General features: G+C 38.5%; 1 protein-coding gene across 7 annotated transcripts in view; it reads left to right on the top strand.

Moving 5' to 3' along the window:
• Positions 1–8,483: 8,483 nt before the first annotated feature.
• KIF21A (kinesin family member 21A) overlaps positions 8,484–19,892 on the top strand; it is a 132,377-nt gene continuing 120,968 nt past the window's right edge. For all 7 annotated transcript variants that reach the window (XM_081061333.1, XM_081061331.1, XM_081061330.1 and 4 more), the window contains exon 1: positions 8,484–8,884. In XM_081061333.1, the coding sequence (XP_080917459.1) occupies positions 8,841–8,884 (44 nt within the window). In that variant the 5' untranslated portion in view covers positions 8,484–8,840. The remainder of the gene's footprint in view (positions 8,885–19,892) is intronic.

The following is a 19,892-nucleotide window of genomic DNA, read 5'->3' as shown; positions in this document are numbered from 1 at the left end:
AATTTCTCCTGTCTGGGAAAGCTTTCTTGGTGGAGTCTATGAAATAATGTTCTTAGACAAGATTGAGTAAATGAGAGATAGTTGTATGCAGATTTAGGGAAAACATCCTACAAATATAACCGGTGTGTTTTCACTTAAAAAGCATTTATTCTACCAAATGGGCATCTCTATAAGGAAAATTAGGGATCCGTTTGTTAGGACTTTGTGTCCTCTTCTTTATTGTAGCTTTTTTTTTGTTTTTCTTTTAAGAGAAGGTAAATCTAAGCACATTTTCATTGCAGAAGTTGGTGAAATATTTATCATATTAGTATAAATTATAATTAACTTTAACTTTGTATTTTTAATTGCTATGGTTTTTCTAGAATACAATAAGAATGAAAAACCCAGAGCTTCATTAATCTTTTGTTTTCAGGATATCAGGAGCCATCAAAATTAGAAAAATATGCATATGGAAGAACCAGAAAAGAAAAAAAGGTAGAAAAGAGAAAATGAAGTAAAAAAATTCAACAGATATGGAAAAAGAATGGTGGCATTGATGAATAAATAAAAGAGGAGGGGATAGTAAATGGTGAAATGTTCTAATTAAAAATAACTAACAAAATTATCTTTCAGTGATTCAGTTTTATAGTATTCAAAAAAAAAAAAAACCCACAAAGAATGAGGTTCTAATGAATGACTATTCCAAAGAGCTTATCAAGTTCAGTCCTGCACAGTTAGAAAAAACACGCTCCTCTCTTAGGAACTTGGCTCAAGACTTTGGCTCAAGACCAGCATGACTTAATAGCTACAATTTGCATTTGAATGCAATTAACTGGGCCAGTACTTTGGGTAATCAAGCTGTGTGCAATACCCATATGCTGGAAACACAACAAAAGTCCAAAGCATTGGAGAGCAGGTCTTTATTCTTCGAATTTCCCTTAGATTTGGAACTCACATCTAAGCCCTCACATGGAATTTTACATTTCAAACTTTAAGTATGAACAACGAAGTTTGACTTTTATCTAATTGTTATTCTTAATAAAGAGAAGTTTGTCTACTTGTCATTTTTCTCCTTAGAAGAATAATTTCACTGGTTTTGTAAAAGTGATTTATGTTATTTAAAAATTTTCAAGCAATATGAAAAGACACAAAGATGGAAAACAAGAAAATTCCTCAAACCCTAACTTTCCACCTCAAATCCTAACCTTCCACCTAGAAATGACTCCCACCAATATTTAAAATACCTATGAATGAGGAAATGTGTATGTAATTAAAAGTTTGATTTTGCAGTAATGTTTTGAGTCATTAAAAAATAAATCTACAAGATGTTACCAAACTGCTTTTATCATAAGGTAAACTACTACTATAAGTATTTAAGTTGCCTTCTGTTTCTTTTCAGTATGTATTCTTCATGTGCTAACACTTGTGATGTAGGCTAAGATTTTTCTAAACCCAAAGAACACAATGTTTTGCAAAATTAACAGTGAAGAACAAAGAGCCCAAGTACAGGGAGTCAAGATACCTAGATTTTGATTTAGCTCTGCCACTAATTTACTGTGTATGTAGTGTGTGTGTGTGTGTGTGTGTGTGTGTGTGTGTGTGTGTTAGGGGGATATCAAATGATGATGGTCAAGTCTCTCAGGAACTCTGAAAATGAAAGGGGTGAACTAGAATTGTAAAATGTTTTCCATCTCCAGAATTATAGGAGGCTGGCGCACATTTGCTGGTTTGCAGAACCTTAAGTGCTCTGGTTTCCTTCCTGACAGTTTGAACGCCACCTTTAATAGCCACTATGGACTGGAAACATTCTCTGAGAGCTATAACCACTGGGCATATTATCTACAGGGAAAACTTGTTTTGTGTTGAAATCAAAGCATAGCTTGCCCTTCTTCTGGGATTCACTGATTTATTCAACAAATAAGAGTTCACTGTACTCTTGAGTTTTTCACAAATTCTGCCCTTTAGGAATTTATGACCTAGTTGAGGAATTATATCATGATCATTACAACAATAGCACAGACATAAATGAAATGCAATGGAGATTTGGCAGAAATAAAAATTACACATCTGAAATCAGGAAAAATATTGAAGAAAGAGTGATCTTTGAGTTGGGTTTGAAATACAGAAATGATTTTAACAGATTGAGGTTGTTGGAAAGGCTTCTGTTGCCGCATATGTAAAATGGATAATAATAGTTTTACCCACCTTCTAGAGTCATTGAGAGAATTAAGTGAAATAATGTATGTTAGCACATTGCACTGACAAGGTGGAAGAGCCTTACAAATGCTTTCCATTGTTGTTAAAGGTTAAAATGTATAAAACAAAGAGAATCACTGAAGAAAAACTGATATTTCTTATTGTGGTATTAGGGTTAGTTTCCTAATGATTTTTTTTTTTTTTTTTCCGAAAAGGTTTCTGAGGAGATATTTGTCTAGGCATGCTTTTCCAGAGCCAGTTGTTTGCACGTGGAGTTGTAATCAGAACTTTTTCTTTTAATCTTTCCGCTAGCAGCAAAAAGGAAGAGGTAAATAACTTTTAATGACTGATTAGAATGTGGAGAACAGAAAAACACAGGGTAGATGGCCTGGAGGGAATAAAAAACTGGTGAGACAGTTGCCCTAATGCATGTTGTAGTTTCTTTTTGGCTCCCAGTTTAGGGTGTGCTAGAATGTGTCTTTCTTCCAAATGTACCTTAGACAGGTGCAGCCATGGCATAAGTACCTGTGTTTTTTTTTTAAACACTTTGTATTTGCAAAGATATTTATAATAAAATTAGCTAGTTTTATTGTGCATTTATTGTGAGTTAGTGCTGTGGTTGACATTTGATAAGGAAAACTCTTTCAACCAAAACAACTCTGTAAGGTAGAACTTACTTATATATAAAAATTGAGACTTAGATCTCACATCCTACGCAAAGTCACATAGTCAATCAGCTAATATTTAATGATCCATACTGTGTGTCAGATACTACTGTGGGACATATAGGTACATCAGTGAATAAAACAAAAAAAGATTCCTGCTATCTTGGAACTCACGTTCAAATAGAGGGAGGCAAACAATAAAACAAAACAAACAAACAAAAAAAAACAAGAAGAGATTATCAGCTAATGATAAGGATATGAAGAGCTCTGTCGGGTCCTGCTTCCAAGATGACCATGAAAAGAAGGAACAATGATCCTGCCAAAAAGAGACACGGCCATGTATAGCCTATTTGCTGTACCAGCTGCATCTAATGTGTGCCCAAGGGCAAGGCAAACAAGAACTTCCTCAGCTGAAACATAGTAGAGCTGCAGCCGTTAGGGACATTTGAGTGTCTTCACCGCCTGCGAGATCTGACAATTAAGTTTGGGAACTCATCTAGAAAAAGTGCTACATATTTCATTGCTGAATATCACTATGGTCACCTTGGAAGTACTTCTCTTGGGAAGCTATGCACTGACGTCAGTGCCTAGTCCACCCTTCAAAGCAATTTTGGAACTCTTTCTCTGGAATGGCCATCAGAACTGTCATCGTATTACCCTCGATGTCCTAAATGTCATCAAAATGTCCTCCTTTCAATATTTCCCTTATCTTCAGGTAAATAAAGAAGTCACTGGGGGCCAGATCAGGTGAGGAGGGAAGGTGTTCCAATACAGTTATTTGTTTACTGGCTAACAACTCCCTCACAGTCAGTGCCGTGTGAGCTGGTGCATTGTCGTGATGCAAGAGCCATGAATTGTTGCTGAAAAGTTCAGGTTGTCTAACTTCCTCATGCAGCCTTTTCAGCACTTCCAAATAGTAAACTTGGTTAACTGTCCAGGTTGGTACAAATTCATAACAAATAATCCCTCTGATATCAAAAAAGGTTAGCAACGTCATTGCAACAAGTGTGGGACTTAATTGTCCTACCTTTGTATGTGTTTTCCAAGCTGTCTGTGAAACTACATTACTGTGTGAGTTGTACCATTTACAGCAAGGTAGTCAAGAATCATTCCCATGAAGCCTAGAAGGACCCAACACCCCCACCCTGATTTACACTGCAGGTGCTGCCCCACAACCTCTGCCAAAGCCCATGTAAGGAGCTTCAGTCCTTAAGGACTGAAGAAATAAATAAAATAATTAAAATAAATAATTAAAAAATAAATAATTAAAATATACTTAAAATAATTAAGTATAACTATACTTAAAAAAAAAAAAGGCTATGAAGAAATAAACTAGTGATGGGCTAAGGAGTAACTGGGTGCACAGTGCTGGCTTCCTGGGTCAGTTGTCAGTGCGGTGACGCAGGGCCCTGTGTTTGGAGGCGCCTTACTCTTGATTTACTGCTCTGCTATCACTGTCTTGAAATTCTTCATAATTTTAGCTTGAGATTTGTGTTTTGTAAGGGAGGTCTGATAAAACACCGGAGTAGGCAGAGGACGCATATGCAATATGCATGTCTTCCATTCTTTGTCACACCATTCTCGTATAGCTTTCTTGATGCTCTGTGAGCATAGAATTCTGGTTGACCCACGATGCGTGGGAGTACGAGTATGTGATAAAAATGTTATGTCTACAACTGACTACCAGGGATGCTAACACCTTAAGAGGCCATGCTTTCCTCAAACCGGAACTTGCTTCAAATGCAAACAGAAGACAATGGCATTCTAAGAAACATGATGACCAAAGAACCCTATCTTATCCTTTCTTACTCTTTACTTCCCTTTAGCTGCCAATTACTGACTCTGAAAGTGACCTAAAAAGAACTGTAAAGACAGGGAAAGGTACTTCCTCTTCCTTTCAGTTCTTTACTCTTCTGTAAGCCAAAGGAAGCAAGTGTTAGTAGAGTGTAAGTGTATCTGAAGTGAAATAAAAACAGTTGCGTTAGTTCTGTGCAATGTTTGTATGGTTCAGTTAAGAAGGAAATTCACATGCGTGTATGAACTACACAATAGGAATTGTATAATTTTGATAATTCACATGAGTTTAATGTGGAATTTGAAATTTAAGGAAGTACTTTATATTGCGCAATATAAAGATGAATGGTAAAGTCATGTTATTAACTAAAAATTTTAATTTTTCTTTATGGAAGATGACATTAAATAGCAAATAAAAAACACTGTGACACGTTGAGCAAGAGAGCTCAGAAGAAAAGGAAAAACTTAATATGTCAGTATCTTTAACAGCCTTTCAAAATTGGTTTTCTAACAAGACACTGAATTTTCACTTGGTACCAGACCATGCAGATCACGCGGCTAACCCTTGTGGGGCTGCTGGTTTAGATCAAATGATCAGGACAGGTCTCCCTGAGGAGACAGCATTTATTTTTTCTCTTTATTTTCTTATTAGTTTCAGGGTGTACAAAATAATGTAATAGTTAGACATTTATACCCCTCACAAAGTGATAACCTCTCCCCCAATCTACAACCCCTCTGACATCGTATATAGCTGTTACAATTCCATTGACTGTATTCCCTATGCTGTACTCCACATCCTATGACTATATATATATATATATATATATATATATATACACACACACATACATATAATATATATACATATACTGTATAATTATGTATAATATATATAGTGTATATTGTAATAATATACATATAATATATATTGTTATAGTTGACATTCAATATTATTCAGCTTCAGGTGTACAGTGCAGTCGTCAGGCATCTACACCGCCCATGAAGTGGTCTCTCTGATAAGACAAGTGCCCATCTGACACCCTACGAAATCTTTACATTATTGATTATATTCCCCAAACTGTCTTTCATATCCCATGGCAATATTGTGACTACTCATTTGTACTTTCTAATCCCCTTACCTTCTCCCCCATCCCCACCACCCTCCCATCTAGCAACCATCAGTTTTTTCTCTGAGGAAACAGCATTTAAGCTGATAACTAAAAGACCAAAAGGAGCCCATCATGGGAAAATCTTGGGAAAGAACATTCCAGGGAGAGGGAATAGTTAGTGCAAAGGTCATAAGGCAGTAAATAATTTTGTGTTCATGAAATAGAAAGAAGGTCAGTTTCACCAAAAAAATAGTGGTTAAATCTTGGAGTGGCAAAAGATAAGGGTAGAGCGTGGAGAAGCCAGAGTGTGAAGGGCCTTAAAGTCTAGAAGAATTTATGCTATTTCTGTTAGGTAGCCATTGGAAAGTTTCAGGCAGGAGAATGACATAAATGACTTACGTTTTAAAAGGTCACTCTTCCTGCAGTGTGGAAGCAACAGTGGGCTCAGGAGGACCATCCTGGGTAGTCTCCATCTGAAGAATTCTTCCTTTCCAGATGGAATTCATCATACTCTTATCATAACTTCTCTTATTGCAATTATGGATTTTCAAGTTTTTCTCCCTGAACCAGACTGTAAGCGTCTTGTAGACACCGAGTCTTAATCCTCTTCATATCACCAGTGTCCAGCATTGTTTGAATTTAACAGTCACTTATTAAATACTTATTGAGTGAATAATTGGAATAGGATTTAAACCAGTCTTGTGGTAAGAGCTCTTTCTTTGGAGTTTCCTTCAACTTAAGGTAATTAATAATTAGATGAGCCTTACGGAATGGGAGTATAGCAGCTATATAGAAATCTGAAGTAAATACAAAATAAATCATGAATTCACAAAATTTGAAATTTGGGCGAAAATGATTGACTCAGTCATTAATGGGAATTTAAAGTTTTATACTACCTCTTCCTGAACCCATGTGCAATATGTACTCAAAGACACAGCTATCACTGGTGCTAATGTTTTGGTCAGAAGATCCAGACTGAAGTTGGCCTGAGACATATTTTGATTGGTTTGTATGTTATGTAAATACCATACTGAATTAGTCGTCAATGTTTAAAAAACGAAGGAGTTTTACATAAGGGTCAGATTTTCTCTCTCTTTGAGAAGTAACGAACATACAAGCAAACATAAAGCTCGGCAGCACTGAGTCTGCATTCCAGCAGTTCAGAGCTGAGGATGGCCACTGCCTTTGTAAGGGGCCTGTGTTCTCTATTACAGTCCTTGCCCTGCCTGTTCCACTTACCTAAGTTACCTGCCTGGCTCCTGGTGGCATTTGTGTTTGTAACAGCTCCTACTGTGACATTTATACGCTAGTGCTATTTTATATGAGCGTTTCTTTTTAAAAAGTCTTATACAAATTTCTTTCATTTTCTTGCTAAATTTGGTTGGCTTTACTTGCCTTCTTTGAAGCTTTGATCATTCCAAGAAGCAAGGTGACGGGTCCACATCCACCTACATGTGGGACTGCCAGGGCAGGAGGAAATAGTGCCCTGATTTGTTGATAGAGACCTCTGAGGGGAGGAGAGGCTCTCCAGAAAAGCAGGCAGAGGCGAGCTTTGCCACCGATTTGTTCTACGGAAGGATAACTCACCATTTCTGTCCTCTTTACCTCCCAGTTATGTGGCTGTTAAGACTCAGGGATATCAAGGTTAAGGGACAGAGTAAGTTTAAACCTATCTATAATTATATATCACACGGGCCTTCACTTAAGCTCATTAAACGCTTGTCTGTTCAGAGGTGTGCTGTATCCTCTAACACACATGGCTATGTCTCAGCTGAGTAGGATGAATAGATGGGCGATTCTAGATTGTTGGTACTGGGGACAGTGCCTGTATTTGAATGGTGCCATTCAATCTATTATACTGTGTTGGGTGAACCCACATGTTTATTTAGAGAACTTGTATGGGGCAGTCCCCAGAAGAGACTCCGTGGAAAAGCTAATAAAGGCTGTTTCCACAGAGCTATCTAAAGGCATGTGGAAGCACAACAGTCACAAGCAGAAACCACAGTGGGTGAATGTCGATAGAATCCGGGGATTGGAAGGTGCCTTCTGAAGGCCAGAAGGCAAAGAAAGTCAGCTTGGAAGGATTTGCTACACAGCAGGTCTTGGTGGATATTCAGTTCTGGGAACCCTTGGCAGTACCAGGGTGCAATTCATTTACCAGGGTACAAACGATTTCACAGAAACGTATTCGAGAGTCTCACGAGTCAATCATTTCCATATCCCACGCAGGCTGGTACATGGGTGATAGACTGCAGGGCAGCCCAGCTGCCCAGACGCAGTGGCCGAAGCAGGGAAGCCAGTCTAGCACGAATGCCTGACTCCCCGGAGGGAGGGCGTTCAGCGAGGGGCTGGGGAACGGGGTCAAAGTCCGAGCTGGGGGGAGGACGGCACGGCGAAGGGTGGAAACAAAGCCGCAGCAGGACGGCGGCTGGGCGATTCCGGGCGCAGCGGCGGCCGATCAAGCTTTGGTTTGAGAAAAGACACAGGCAGCAGGGCGAACCTTCCCCGCTGCGTCCTCCCACGGGAGCCTGGAAGGGCGCGCGGGCAGCGGCGGCCGGCCTCGCTCCCCCGCGCCTCCCAGCCCGGCAGCGCCAGGCAGTGCCCGGCCGGCCGCGGGGGGAGGGCGAGGGGGGGGCCGGCCGGGCGGCCGCGCTGACGCAGTGCGGGGCCAGCAGCCCCGAGCGCCCGCGCGGGCGTGGAGTCCCGAGCCCCGCCGCCGGCAGGCCGCGTCCCCACGGGCGGGGGCAGGGCGCGCTCACCCTGCGGGCCGGGGCCGCGGGGCCTGCGAGCTCCTCCGCCGCCGCGCTCGCCGTTCCAGCGCGCCGTGTCCCCGCCCCCGCTCCTGGGGGGCGGCGAGTGGGGGAGCAGGGGCGGACGCCCGCCAGCCGTGAATCACCTCCTCCTCCTCCTCCTCCTCCTCCTGCCTCAGCGCCGCCGCCACCTTTCCATTCAGTCGCCCAACATGGCTGGAGCGCGGCGGAGGTGAGCCGGCCGCCCCCTGCTGCTCCAGTCGCCTGCGCCCGAGCTCCGCGGCCCCGGCGGCGCCTCCGCGCGGCGCTGCAGAAGCCCAGGGGCCCGGCCGTGGCCGGCCGCCAGCATGTGGGGCGCCCCGGACGAGAGCTCGGTGCGGGTGGCTGTCAGGTGAGGACGGACGCGGCGGTGGCGGGAGGGCTGCGGGCTGGGGGCGCGGGCCGCCGGGGTGCGAGACCTGCGGGACGGCCCGGCCGGGGGGCTGGCGGCCGTGGAAACTGAGGCAGCGGGTCCCTGCCGGCCAGGCGCGTGCGGCCGGCGCTCCCGGGGAGGCCCCCGCCGTCGGCGTTTGCAGGTGGCCGGCGGCTGCTTGGCGCCAGGTCCCCAGGGAGCCCTGATCCCTCTGGGGTGAGAGCCGTCGCCGCCCGCTCCCTCCGGGTCCGGCCCCCGAGGAACTGGCGCCTCAGCTTTGGCCGCCTGGGGCGATCACCTGTCCGGTTTTGCCCAAGGAGCTGCCGCTCTGCTGGGCTATGGTGCTCTTTGTATTTAGAGAGTGTCTGTCATCCGTGTACATGCAACCCCGGCCTTCTGAGGCTGGAGACAAAGCATCAGACTGACAGCGCTTCCTCCCGCAGGTTCTAGATGTCTGTGCAAATGGAAGTCTCGTTAAGCATCACCGCGAAGTGGATAGTACAAGCGTGTGGGGATAGGAGACACCCCTGGCCCCTTAGGCGTAGGAATGGGAATTCTATGTACGATGAAATTCACTGGTGAGGGGTCCGAAAGAAGGAAGAAAACTTCAGCAAGGGAAAGGGTTAAATGGGTGACTGGGTGAAACATCCTGTGGTTACGCAGGGTGGGTACACTATAAAATTATACATGCCCCGGTGTGAGTTTGGAAATATTGGACACATGAAAACTGTGTTTTGGTCAATGACAGATACATGCATATTGAATGTAATTTAGTCTGTTTCGATACATGTCAAGAAGCAAAGCTCTGACAGTTGCTGATGGAAAATTGCAACATCATCACTGAAATATTAATGAAGCATTCATGGTGGAATAAATGTGTTGCTTTCATAGCTCAGATAGTCCACTACTGTGAATTCCCTCCCCTTTATGTATACCTTAAGGATTATAAAAATCTGTTATCCATGAAATTATTTTTTAAAATCCTCCACTCTTGTAGTCTTTCTGGAAAGTTATTTCGAAAATCCTATCTATATCAGCGTTTCTATAGTTATGTTAGTGACAGATCTTGGTTGAGTATAGAAATGACAGTTTTAGATATACTTTGTATCTTTAATCAATTTAAAGAATAAAATGAATTTTAAAGGTTTTTGTTTTTTTTTTTCATTTCCTTTACAGACCAGGAAATGACCACCCATGGAGGTGACAGTTTTATGACTGTTTAGAATCACCTGTTACAAAGCTTTGCTTTAGAAGTCTTAATTTGGCCTTCTTGGTTATTCTAGGGATATGTATCCAATTGTTGATTAGTCTGTTTCTCCTATTACTGCTACTATGTCTCTTTTGGCCTTTTAATACTTATTAATGGTGGTTCCGTGGTGGAGGACGGGGGAGGAAAAAGACAGTAAACCCAGTAAGAGGTAGTTTTGTTAATTAGCTGATCTAGGCAAGGAAGGTGAAGAAAGAGCATAAAATAGTAATGGAAGCAGAAAATTCAGCTATGAGAGAAACCAATTTTAGAGAGTTAAGATTTTTATCTGTGAATTCTCTAGAACATCATAGGGCAGTTTATTGGCTGTGCTGTTAAATATGATGCTGCTTATAATGGAGGAAAGCAGAGCCATGCATCACCCTAAACTGACATTGACAGATAAATCACTTATATTTGGTTTTGATATGCATGTTAGCACTTTTTAAGTGAATAATGTGGGTGTGATTGTTGGGGAAAGGCTTTATAAAATTTTTTTTTTTTTTTGGCTTTATAAAATTTTAATAGAACTTTGTAAGCAACATTGTGAAGATTTCTTTTTCATTAAATACATTGAATAGATCCACTCTGAACTTATTTTGCATAGGATAACAATAGCTTATATAGCACTTTGGTATTTTTAAAAAGCTTGGAAATATATTTTCATTTACAAGTATTTATTGAACATATATCCCCATCACTATTAGTCAGATTTCTGAGCTAAAAATAACAACTGTTAGACACATAGCATGGGCCTGGGTCAGTGATGTGTGTTCAGATATTTTATATCCTGTGAAATCTCATTTATTTCTCATAACATTCTTTGATTTAGATCCTGTTAATATGGCCATTTTACAGATGAAACACAGGAAGATTAAGTAACCTGCCCAAAGTTAAACTGCTAGAAAGTGGCAGAACAAGATTTCCAACCTAGACAGGTTGACTCTGTAGCCCAAATTCTTAACATTAAACCTACATGGGTGAGAGGCAAGAACGTTCTTTGCAAAACTTTACTTAGCATAAGGTCAGTTCCGTTCTCCTGCTTCTGTACTAGTTCAATTACAAATGAATGGCTTTGACAGGTTATCCATGCCTAGATTTTGCTAGAAGACACAGAGGTCAGAAACAGAGGGCCTGAATTTAAAGCTAAAGTATTTCCTCAAAGTATCCAATCTTTCCCGCGTCCTCTGATCTTACCCTCTGCTTTGTGAAAGTCTTCATCGGCAAGGTAAATAAATCAACACATAGACATAAATTAGCAGGGCATTTGACCGACTTTCCCCTTCTACGAATAATGTAATAACAGGTAATAGAGAGTTGACTCTATTTGTGTAAATGTACAAAAGCATCCTAGAGGTTCTTGTATTTTGTTAGATGGAGAGCCTTATCGGTATGTTAAATCTAATGACTATTTTGGGTTTCTCAAAATAAGTGCATAGACCGTATAACTATTTGGGGAAAAGTTAAACAGAAAGGTTCTCATTTAGAGAGAACGTTTCTTTTTAATTATTCAATTTATTGGGATGACGTTGGTTAGTAAATTTATAGTGGTTTCAAGTGTACGTTTCTGTAATACATCATCTATACATATTGTAATGTGTGTTCATCACCCAAAGTCAATTTGCCTTCTGTCACCATATTATTTGACCCCTTTTACCATCTTCTACCATCCCTGCACCCTCTTTTCCCTTACCCTCTGGTAACCACTAAACTGTTTTCTGTGTCTATGAGTTTTTTTTGTTTGTTGCTTTTAGTTTTATATCCCACATATGAATAAAATCATATGGCTCTTGACTTTTTTTTTGACTAATTTCGCTTAATATGATAATCTCCAGTTCTATCTAGGTTGTCACAAATGGCAGTCTTTCATATTTTCTTTTGGCTGAATAATATTCCATTGAATATATGTACCACATCTTTATCCAGTTATCTGTTGAAGGACACTTTGGTTATTTCCATGTCTCGGCCGCCATGAAAAATGCTGCAGTGAACATAGGATAAATATTTTCAGATTTTTTTAGATAGATACCCAGCAGAAGGATTGCTGGATCATATGGTAATTCTATTTTTAGTTTTTTGAGGAACCTCCATATTGTTTTCCATAGTGGCTGTAACAATTTACATTAGGGAGAACATTTTTTATTGAGTTTTCAAAAGTGCCTTTTGGCAGAGTGTATCTGAGGTGTTCTGCAGGGCATCTTTCATTGTGGTTGTTATGGATACAGATGACAGCCCCACTACCTGACCCCATGTTGCTATTGGGCACTTGAATTATGATTAAGGCTACTGAGGAACTAAATTTTACATTTTATTTAATTTTAATGAATTTATTTTAAATTTAAAAACTTTTCCTTGATTCAGTTTTTGGTAAACTTTTAAGTATGCTTGGGATGACCTGGTTATGTGGATCTACTTTTTATCTATAAACTTTATGAAATCTAAATACTGACAAAGTATTTCTGATGAACAGCTAGTGTCAGAATTGATGTATGTTGTAAGTGTAATATACACATTGGATTTCAAAGACAGTATGAAAATATGAGTGTAAATATGTCAGTAATCTTTGTATTGATTATTATGTTAAAATGATATTTGATATATTGAGTTAAATAAAATATTATTAAAATTAATTTCATCTATTTAATTTTCTTTTTTAAAAATGTGGCTACCACTTAACATAATGTTCTCTAGATCCATCCATGTTGCTGCAAATGATAAGATTTCTTTCTTCTTTATGGCTGCGTAATACTCCATTGTATAAATGTACCACAGGGTTCAGTGTGAGGTCGGAGGGATAGTGGATGGGGGGAGGGGGGTTCACAGTATGAGGGATATAAATGATGACCGTCTAAGTATTACCTAGTTTTGTACACCTGAAACTAATAAATAAAAAAAAAGAAAAAAAATGTGGCTACCAGAAATTTTAAAATAAAATATAATGTTGCTCTCATTATATTTCTGTTGGATGGTGCTGCTCTACAATTTAAAAAAGGTGAGGAAGCAGTCTAGAATAAAACTGTTCACAGCCGCCTGAGATTAAGAAAATAACTGCAATATTGGGTGTCTGTTTTTGAGCGGATAAATACACACACACACACACGTACATATAAGATTTAACAGCAACATTTTTTTTCCTCTGGGTGCATAGGTGTGGAAAGTTACTGATTATGGACTATATATGGTAGGTGATTCTAAATCTAAGACATGAGGTGATGTGTCTTTTTCCTTTCCCTGTCGTAATGTTGACATAACATTTGAAACTTTTTTTCCTATGCAAGAATTTTAGCTTGCAAAATATGTCAAGAGCTGGATGGAAATGGAAATACAGAAAGGACCATTGTGTTTTCGTGTCATTGTCTATGTGGTTGTGAGCTGAAATTCCTTTGCTTGGCTTTGGCAGAGAACAGTACATGTCCTTGACAGTGAGTTTGGATCAGTGTGTAATGCTGTCTAATTTGCTGTGTTTTCACCTTACTGAAGCACTTTGAAGCAGCAGCATTGCTCAGCAGGCTGAAGGGTTGATTGGACAGTCAAAAGCTCTGTTTTAATTCTGTCACTGGCACTGATTTGTAATGTGACCTCCCTGAACTTTTCTTTTTCTTCATGCTGAGGTGGCAGTGTAAAAATATTAAGTGTTGTAAGAATTTTCCATATGCAGTCTATTAAATATGTGGGTTTTTTTGTTGTTAGTCAAACTGTTGACACAAATGGTGCCTCTATAGTGACAGAAAGGATCTATTTTACAATTTCAGACTTGAGTTATCCAGCAATATGTTTACTTTGGATACTCTTGTTACTGAAGAGGGAACGCTTAGGCTTTTGTGGTCTCTGTTCCATTCTGGTTATAATACAAATGTACAATATTTTATTTCATCTGCCTTAAGGCCCTTTGAGGTAGACTGGACAGAGATTTCTGTATTACACAGATGAAAAAATGAGTCTCAAAGACACTAGGTGACCTGTTGAAGGTTTCTCAGCCACTAAATACCAGAATTGGAACTCAAACTCCAGTTTCTGATACCTATTTCTGTGTTCTTTTTTTTTTTTTTTTTTTTAATTAATTTTATTGGGGTGACAATTGTTAGTAAATTTACATAGATTTCAGGTGTACAATTCTGTATTACATCGTCTATAAATCCCATTGTGTGTTCACCACCCAGAGTCAGTTCTCCTTCCATCACCATATATTTGATCCCCTTTACCCTCATCACCCACCCCCCACCCCCTTACCCTCTGGTAACCACTAAATTATTGTCTGTGTCTATGAGTTTTTGTTTCTCATTTGTTTGTCTTGTTCTTTTTGGTTTATATACCACATATCAGTGAAATCATAGGGTTCTCTGCTTTTTCTGTCTGACGTATTTCACTTAGCATTATTCTCTCGAGATCCATCCATGTTGTCACAAATGCTCCTATATCATCTTTCCTTAACGCCGAATAGTATTCCATTGTGTATATGTACCACAACTTCTTTATCCTATTTCTGTGTTCTTAAACATATTTCCCAATGTTTTGAAAACACTTCACACATTAGTGTGAAGGTAATAAGGATCTTTCAAGCTGCATCATGCTTATACATGTGAAGTAAATTATTTGAAACAATTTAATGTTTAGAAACTGTGAAGGCAGATAATAAGTGAGGCTCTTAGAAATATTTACTTTATAGAAATAGATGGTTATCTGGTGTTTGGTCATTTGTTTATTCCTTCCTTGATGCAACAAATATTTATTAAGTGCCTACTATGTGCTAGATGCTTTCTTACAACTGAGAATACATAACACACGACAGACCTGGTCCCTGCTTTCATGGAGTTTAGACCTAACAATATGAGGCTCTCAAATGCACAAACTATGTTGGAACTAACACAAAATATAGTCAGTCAACAGCACAAACCAGACATGAAAGCGAATTGTTGCAGTTTAGTTTTTATTTCTTCCTTATTTTTTTCAATAGCACTTTTTAGTTCATGCATTCCTCCAGAACAGTGATTTTAAAAATGAAAAGTATGCCATTTCCAAACATATTTCAAACAAAAATTGAACTCCAAAGCCTACGCATTAAAAGGATATTATTAAAAGGATATTATGTATATCATTTCCTACTTGATATAAAATACGCACCCTACTTGTATGACTTAGTATTTGGATCAAGAAGTAAGGGAAATGAAAAAGAGGAGACTGAAAACTAGCAGATGATGTGAGTTGAAAACCAATGAAATTACTTTATTTACAAAATATGAGTTGATACATTTTCTTCAGGTTTATTAAATTTATAAAGTGTGGTAGACCTGTTTGTTACTTGGAACTCCATGCAAGTTCAGGTTTTATGTCTAATTATCACTACCCCTTGAGCTCTTACAATCTTCCCTGCTAAGTGGTTAATATTTTGATGCATAATTAAGGGGTAGTAAAGGTTGCACTAGAAATTCAGGTTCAGTGAAGCCATGAAAGCAGAAATTAGGTTGGCAGTTAATTCCATAATATGCCCAGTCTTCCAATTCTCATCAATTTCTCCTCAAAGAAATGAACTTGGAATTTCCATTATTATGGATGTTTCCCCCCAAGACAAGTTACAACTCAACCTGTGTGGCTCTGACTTATAAATGGTTGTTTTCTGTCAACATTAGACATGACCTTAGGTAAGTTTCAGATCAGGAAAAAAATACATCAATGAAAATGCATGCCAAGTAATAGAAAGTATTTGTATACTGTATATCATTAGAATAACTTTATTCAAAATAAAGCAAATATGTTTGTTATATTTAGTGATTCTCTCTGGTAAGCGGATTTGTGAATTCTGTTTTCAACTTGGTTTCCCAGTGGATTAACTATTTAATCTTTTCAAGAGTGTTAAAATAGTGTTCCTGTGGCTCAGGCTTTATTTGAAGGAAATGCTAACCAAGACAAAGGGGTAATTTTCATGACATCTTACAATTATTGTGAGGTCTTTTTGAATCTTTAAGAATTATATTTGAGGTTCCTTTGTCCTTTGCTTTTTGAAATTATTAGACATTTTATATGTTGAACATAATTTTTAGTACTCATATAATTATTGCCAAAATAGATTTTAAAACTTGAAAGAGATCTTGAAAGAACTAGCCGGTTAAGACCCCTTTTCTAAAACAGTTGAGGCAATAGAGGCCCAGGTAAGTTGAGGGAATTGCTTAAGGACCCAAAACTAGCAGCTCAAGTCTTCTTTGCATTGTGGGTTTTCTAGGACTTCATGTTTTGCTGGCAGACATCCCAGAAATAGAATACATTTTAAAAACTACAGTTTTAATCCCTTAAGCACTCCTTATAAAAGTTTGACATTTAGGTGAGTTCCGCCACCCTCAGTGCTCATTATTTTAGCTTTATCATTGTCTGAATTCTAAAAACTGGACCAGTCATTCTACAAAGGACCTCTTAGAGGTAGAGAGAGTGGGACCCCTGGAGTAGGTATCTATGTTGAGGGTCCTGGATATTCAAATGTGAAGAAATGCCAGAATTGGGTTAATATAGACAGTTTAATTATTTTAATAAACATAAAAGTAATATAGAGAGTTTTCAACACTTGCATGTAACACATTAATGCTTTAACAGCAGCTACAAAAGAACTATGTGTGTATAGTTTAATTTTGAAATAATGTTAAACATGTCAATAGGAGGATTCTGTGAATGCTAGGCCTGGGCTGTTGGCCTTCTTGCCTGCCCCTTACCTTGGTTCCTACAACTTTTTTCCTTGTTCCTATAGACTTGAGGATTATACCACATTTCAGGAATAAAGCCATCCTTATCACAAAGGAGGTGGCTGGAAGGTGGGGTTGGGGTAGAGGCTGGGTGGGTCATCTGGATGGTGTGAATTGTGTTTATTGGGATCTGGCTTTGGAGATGGAGGTAGAAATCTGAGGGTTTTAAAAAGACCCTTTTTGAGTATTACTTTACTGCATAGGTAAGTGGTTCTTAAACTTAACATCTCAGCCCTTCCCATCCTTATTTTAGAAGTAAATAAAGAATACAACACATTGTGAGCATAACGAAGGCCCATCCTCCAGAGTATCCTAAATCCCACCTCTACACGAAGCCTTTCTAGACTGCTCCCGTGCAGGGAAATGTCTGCTTTTTTTGGGGGGCCGTAGACCTTCCTTATATGATCCTTCTTACTCTCCCTCTAAAATTCCAATGGAGGAGATATACACAATGTGAGGAATTTCACTGTTTGGCTTGAAATGTATCCAAAACTCAGAGAATATTTAATGCTTTTTTTTTTTTTTAATAAAAGGGGCTAACATCTTGACAGCATTATTACAATAGAATATTTGAAGCACATTGAGTTATTGAATTGAAACAAGCCGATACCTACAAATCTAGGTGGGAATGAAGGTCATTCAGGATTTAACCCAAAAGTCAATTTGCGTGGGTGACTCTCCACCTCTGTCTGCTTCTTCAGTAAGAGCAACAAACCAAGAAAATTGTTCAGACTTGGTTGTTGAGAGCTGGGCTTCATGGGCTCACCCAGGAGCTAAATCAAGGTCAGCTCAAGGCTTTTTCCTCTTTGGATCTCTTAGCATGGATCTCTTAGTTTTTGCAATTGGATTTGAAATTATTCTCAACTTTGGGAAGCTGTGTCTGTCACTTAGGCATGACAAGATCAGTTCTCTAAATATGATGAATTATATATTTTTCAGAATAGATATACACATCCTTTGACATAGCTACATAGTCGTTTTTGGAGCTGTTCTAAATACAAGACTTTCCTTCAGCAAGCAGGAACATGAAACCTAGGAGAGGGTCAAGCTGTAGTTAATTATTATGATGTGGTATGTTGATCACATGGTGTACTAATGAGGCACAGGGCATCTCTACCCTCAGTTGTATTCCTTCTAATCTTATTTTTATGTTTAGATCAAAATTCATTTACTTATTACATAGTTATTGAATGTCCACAATGTAGGGAATCACAGAAGTGGTAGGCATAAAAGCAATTGGAGGTGAGTAATAATAAAAGAATGAACATGGCGTGTTTAGAAAAGTGTTTTTGTCTGGACTCTTACCAGTGGTAAACGTGGCTTTACAGAAGATTTATATCCACCTACCTCAGTAGACTCAGGAAAGGATGAAAAGAAATCACCATGTAAAAAAGCCTTTGGTAAACGATTTTTATACCAACACAGGCATTAATATTACTAGAGATGAGTTTGATATAACCAACAATGGGCATTTTGATTATATTCGGAACTCTAGTAATTGAATTAGTTATTCTCTACTATGTAAACTATAACTTTGGTTTGCAAAGTGCTTATAGGTATGTATATCTGTTCTTTTGCTTTTTGAATGTCTATTACACCACTATGAATGAAACAAAAATGTGTATACTTTCAAAAACCTTACCTTACATAGTCTCCTAATTCTCTTTTCAATATGTAAATCACATACCATTCTACCCTGCCTTACCAAATTCCTTCTTTTATAATTTAGTAAAATCCATCATTTTTATTCTTGCCTTTCTCTTTCCACAAAGACTTTCAGTTGGTATGGTTTTTAGTGTTTTGTGAAGTTACTACTATATACTTTGCGAGATTAACAATAGTTTTGAATTATATTTTCCACTAGTTGTTTAACCTATTGTAAGAGGATGGTTATCAAATTGGTTAATACAAATGTGAATTCTCCTTCTGAATCTGGGTTGCACCAGATTTTTGAAAACATTGCTCATGCGTTCCTTGTTTTCTCTCCTCAGCCTTGGCAATAACACACTAACCAGGCTGTAGATTAATGAGAACTGTAAGGAGTAAATTGAATGAAAAGACCAGAAATAATAACAACGCAGGATTTTAAAAATAAATTTACATTTCTATAAATTATTTTTGGCACCTAGAGCTGATGGGGTAGTGCTCCTACAGTATTCATTGATAGAGCTATGGGAAGACTTGGTTGAAAGCATTTTCAAATAAGATGGATACTTAGAAGCAGGAAGCAGATCTGTCAAATCTAGTCTGATTAGCTGAAAATCAGCTTTTAATCTCATAAGTTATTTTTATTTGATTTATTTCTATTATTGAAATAACGTAATCACATTAGAAAAAGTGTCCGGGAAAGATGAGGAAAATAATCATAGTTCACCACCCTGATATCATTAATATTAACATTTTGGTATATGTGTATATTTTTAGTCTGTTTCCATATGTGTACGTACATTTTCTTTTACTTGTAATTTGGATACACTTTTGTAGCCTGACATTTACCACTTCCGAGTGTAGCATACAAATTTTTCATGTTTTTATATTAAAGAAGGGCATTTTGAGTAACATGTTAAATATTATATACCATCTGCTTTATTTCAATAACTCAATATATATACTAAGTTTCATATATGAAACAGTAATTTAATTGACAAGTCTTTATTATCTAATAAGGACGTTCATTTAAATTTTTTCTCAGAATTGTGCTGTGTCTTACAATTCTTGGTATTATTTTCATTTGCACTGATGAGCCCACACTCTACAAATGTCTATTTCCTGGAATTGAAGTCTCTAAATAAGAGATTTTTTTTTTCTTTCTCTCCAAGAAACCTTGGAGAGGGTCAAGCTGTAGCTAATTATTCTGATGTGGTAAATTGATCACTCGTTGAAGGGGGAGGATAGTGCTGTTCACCCAAATATGTGATTAGATGTTACGCTACTGAGGATGCTTTTCAGAAAAGATATATTGATGTATAACTTTATCTCTCCAGCTATATCTATAGCAAGATATAATGTATTG

The sequence above is a fragment of the Rhinolophus hipposideros genome, assembly GCF_964194185.1.
Source record: "Rhinolophus hipposideros genome assembly, chromosome: 9".
Taxonomy (NCBI): domain Eukaryota; kingdom Metazoa; phylum Chordata; class Mammalia; order Chiroptera; family Rhinolophidae; genus Rhinolophus; species Rhinolophus hipposideros.
The sequence above is the reverse complement of the archived record's forward strand: the minus strand, read 5'-3'. Positions and strand labels throughout refer to the sequence as shown.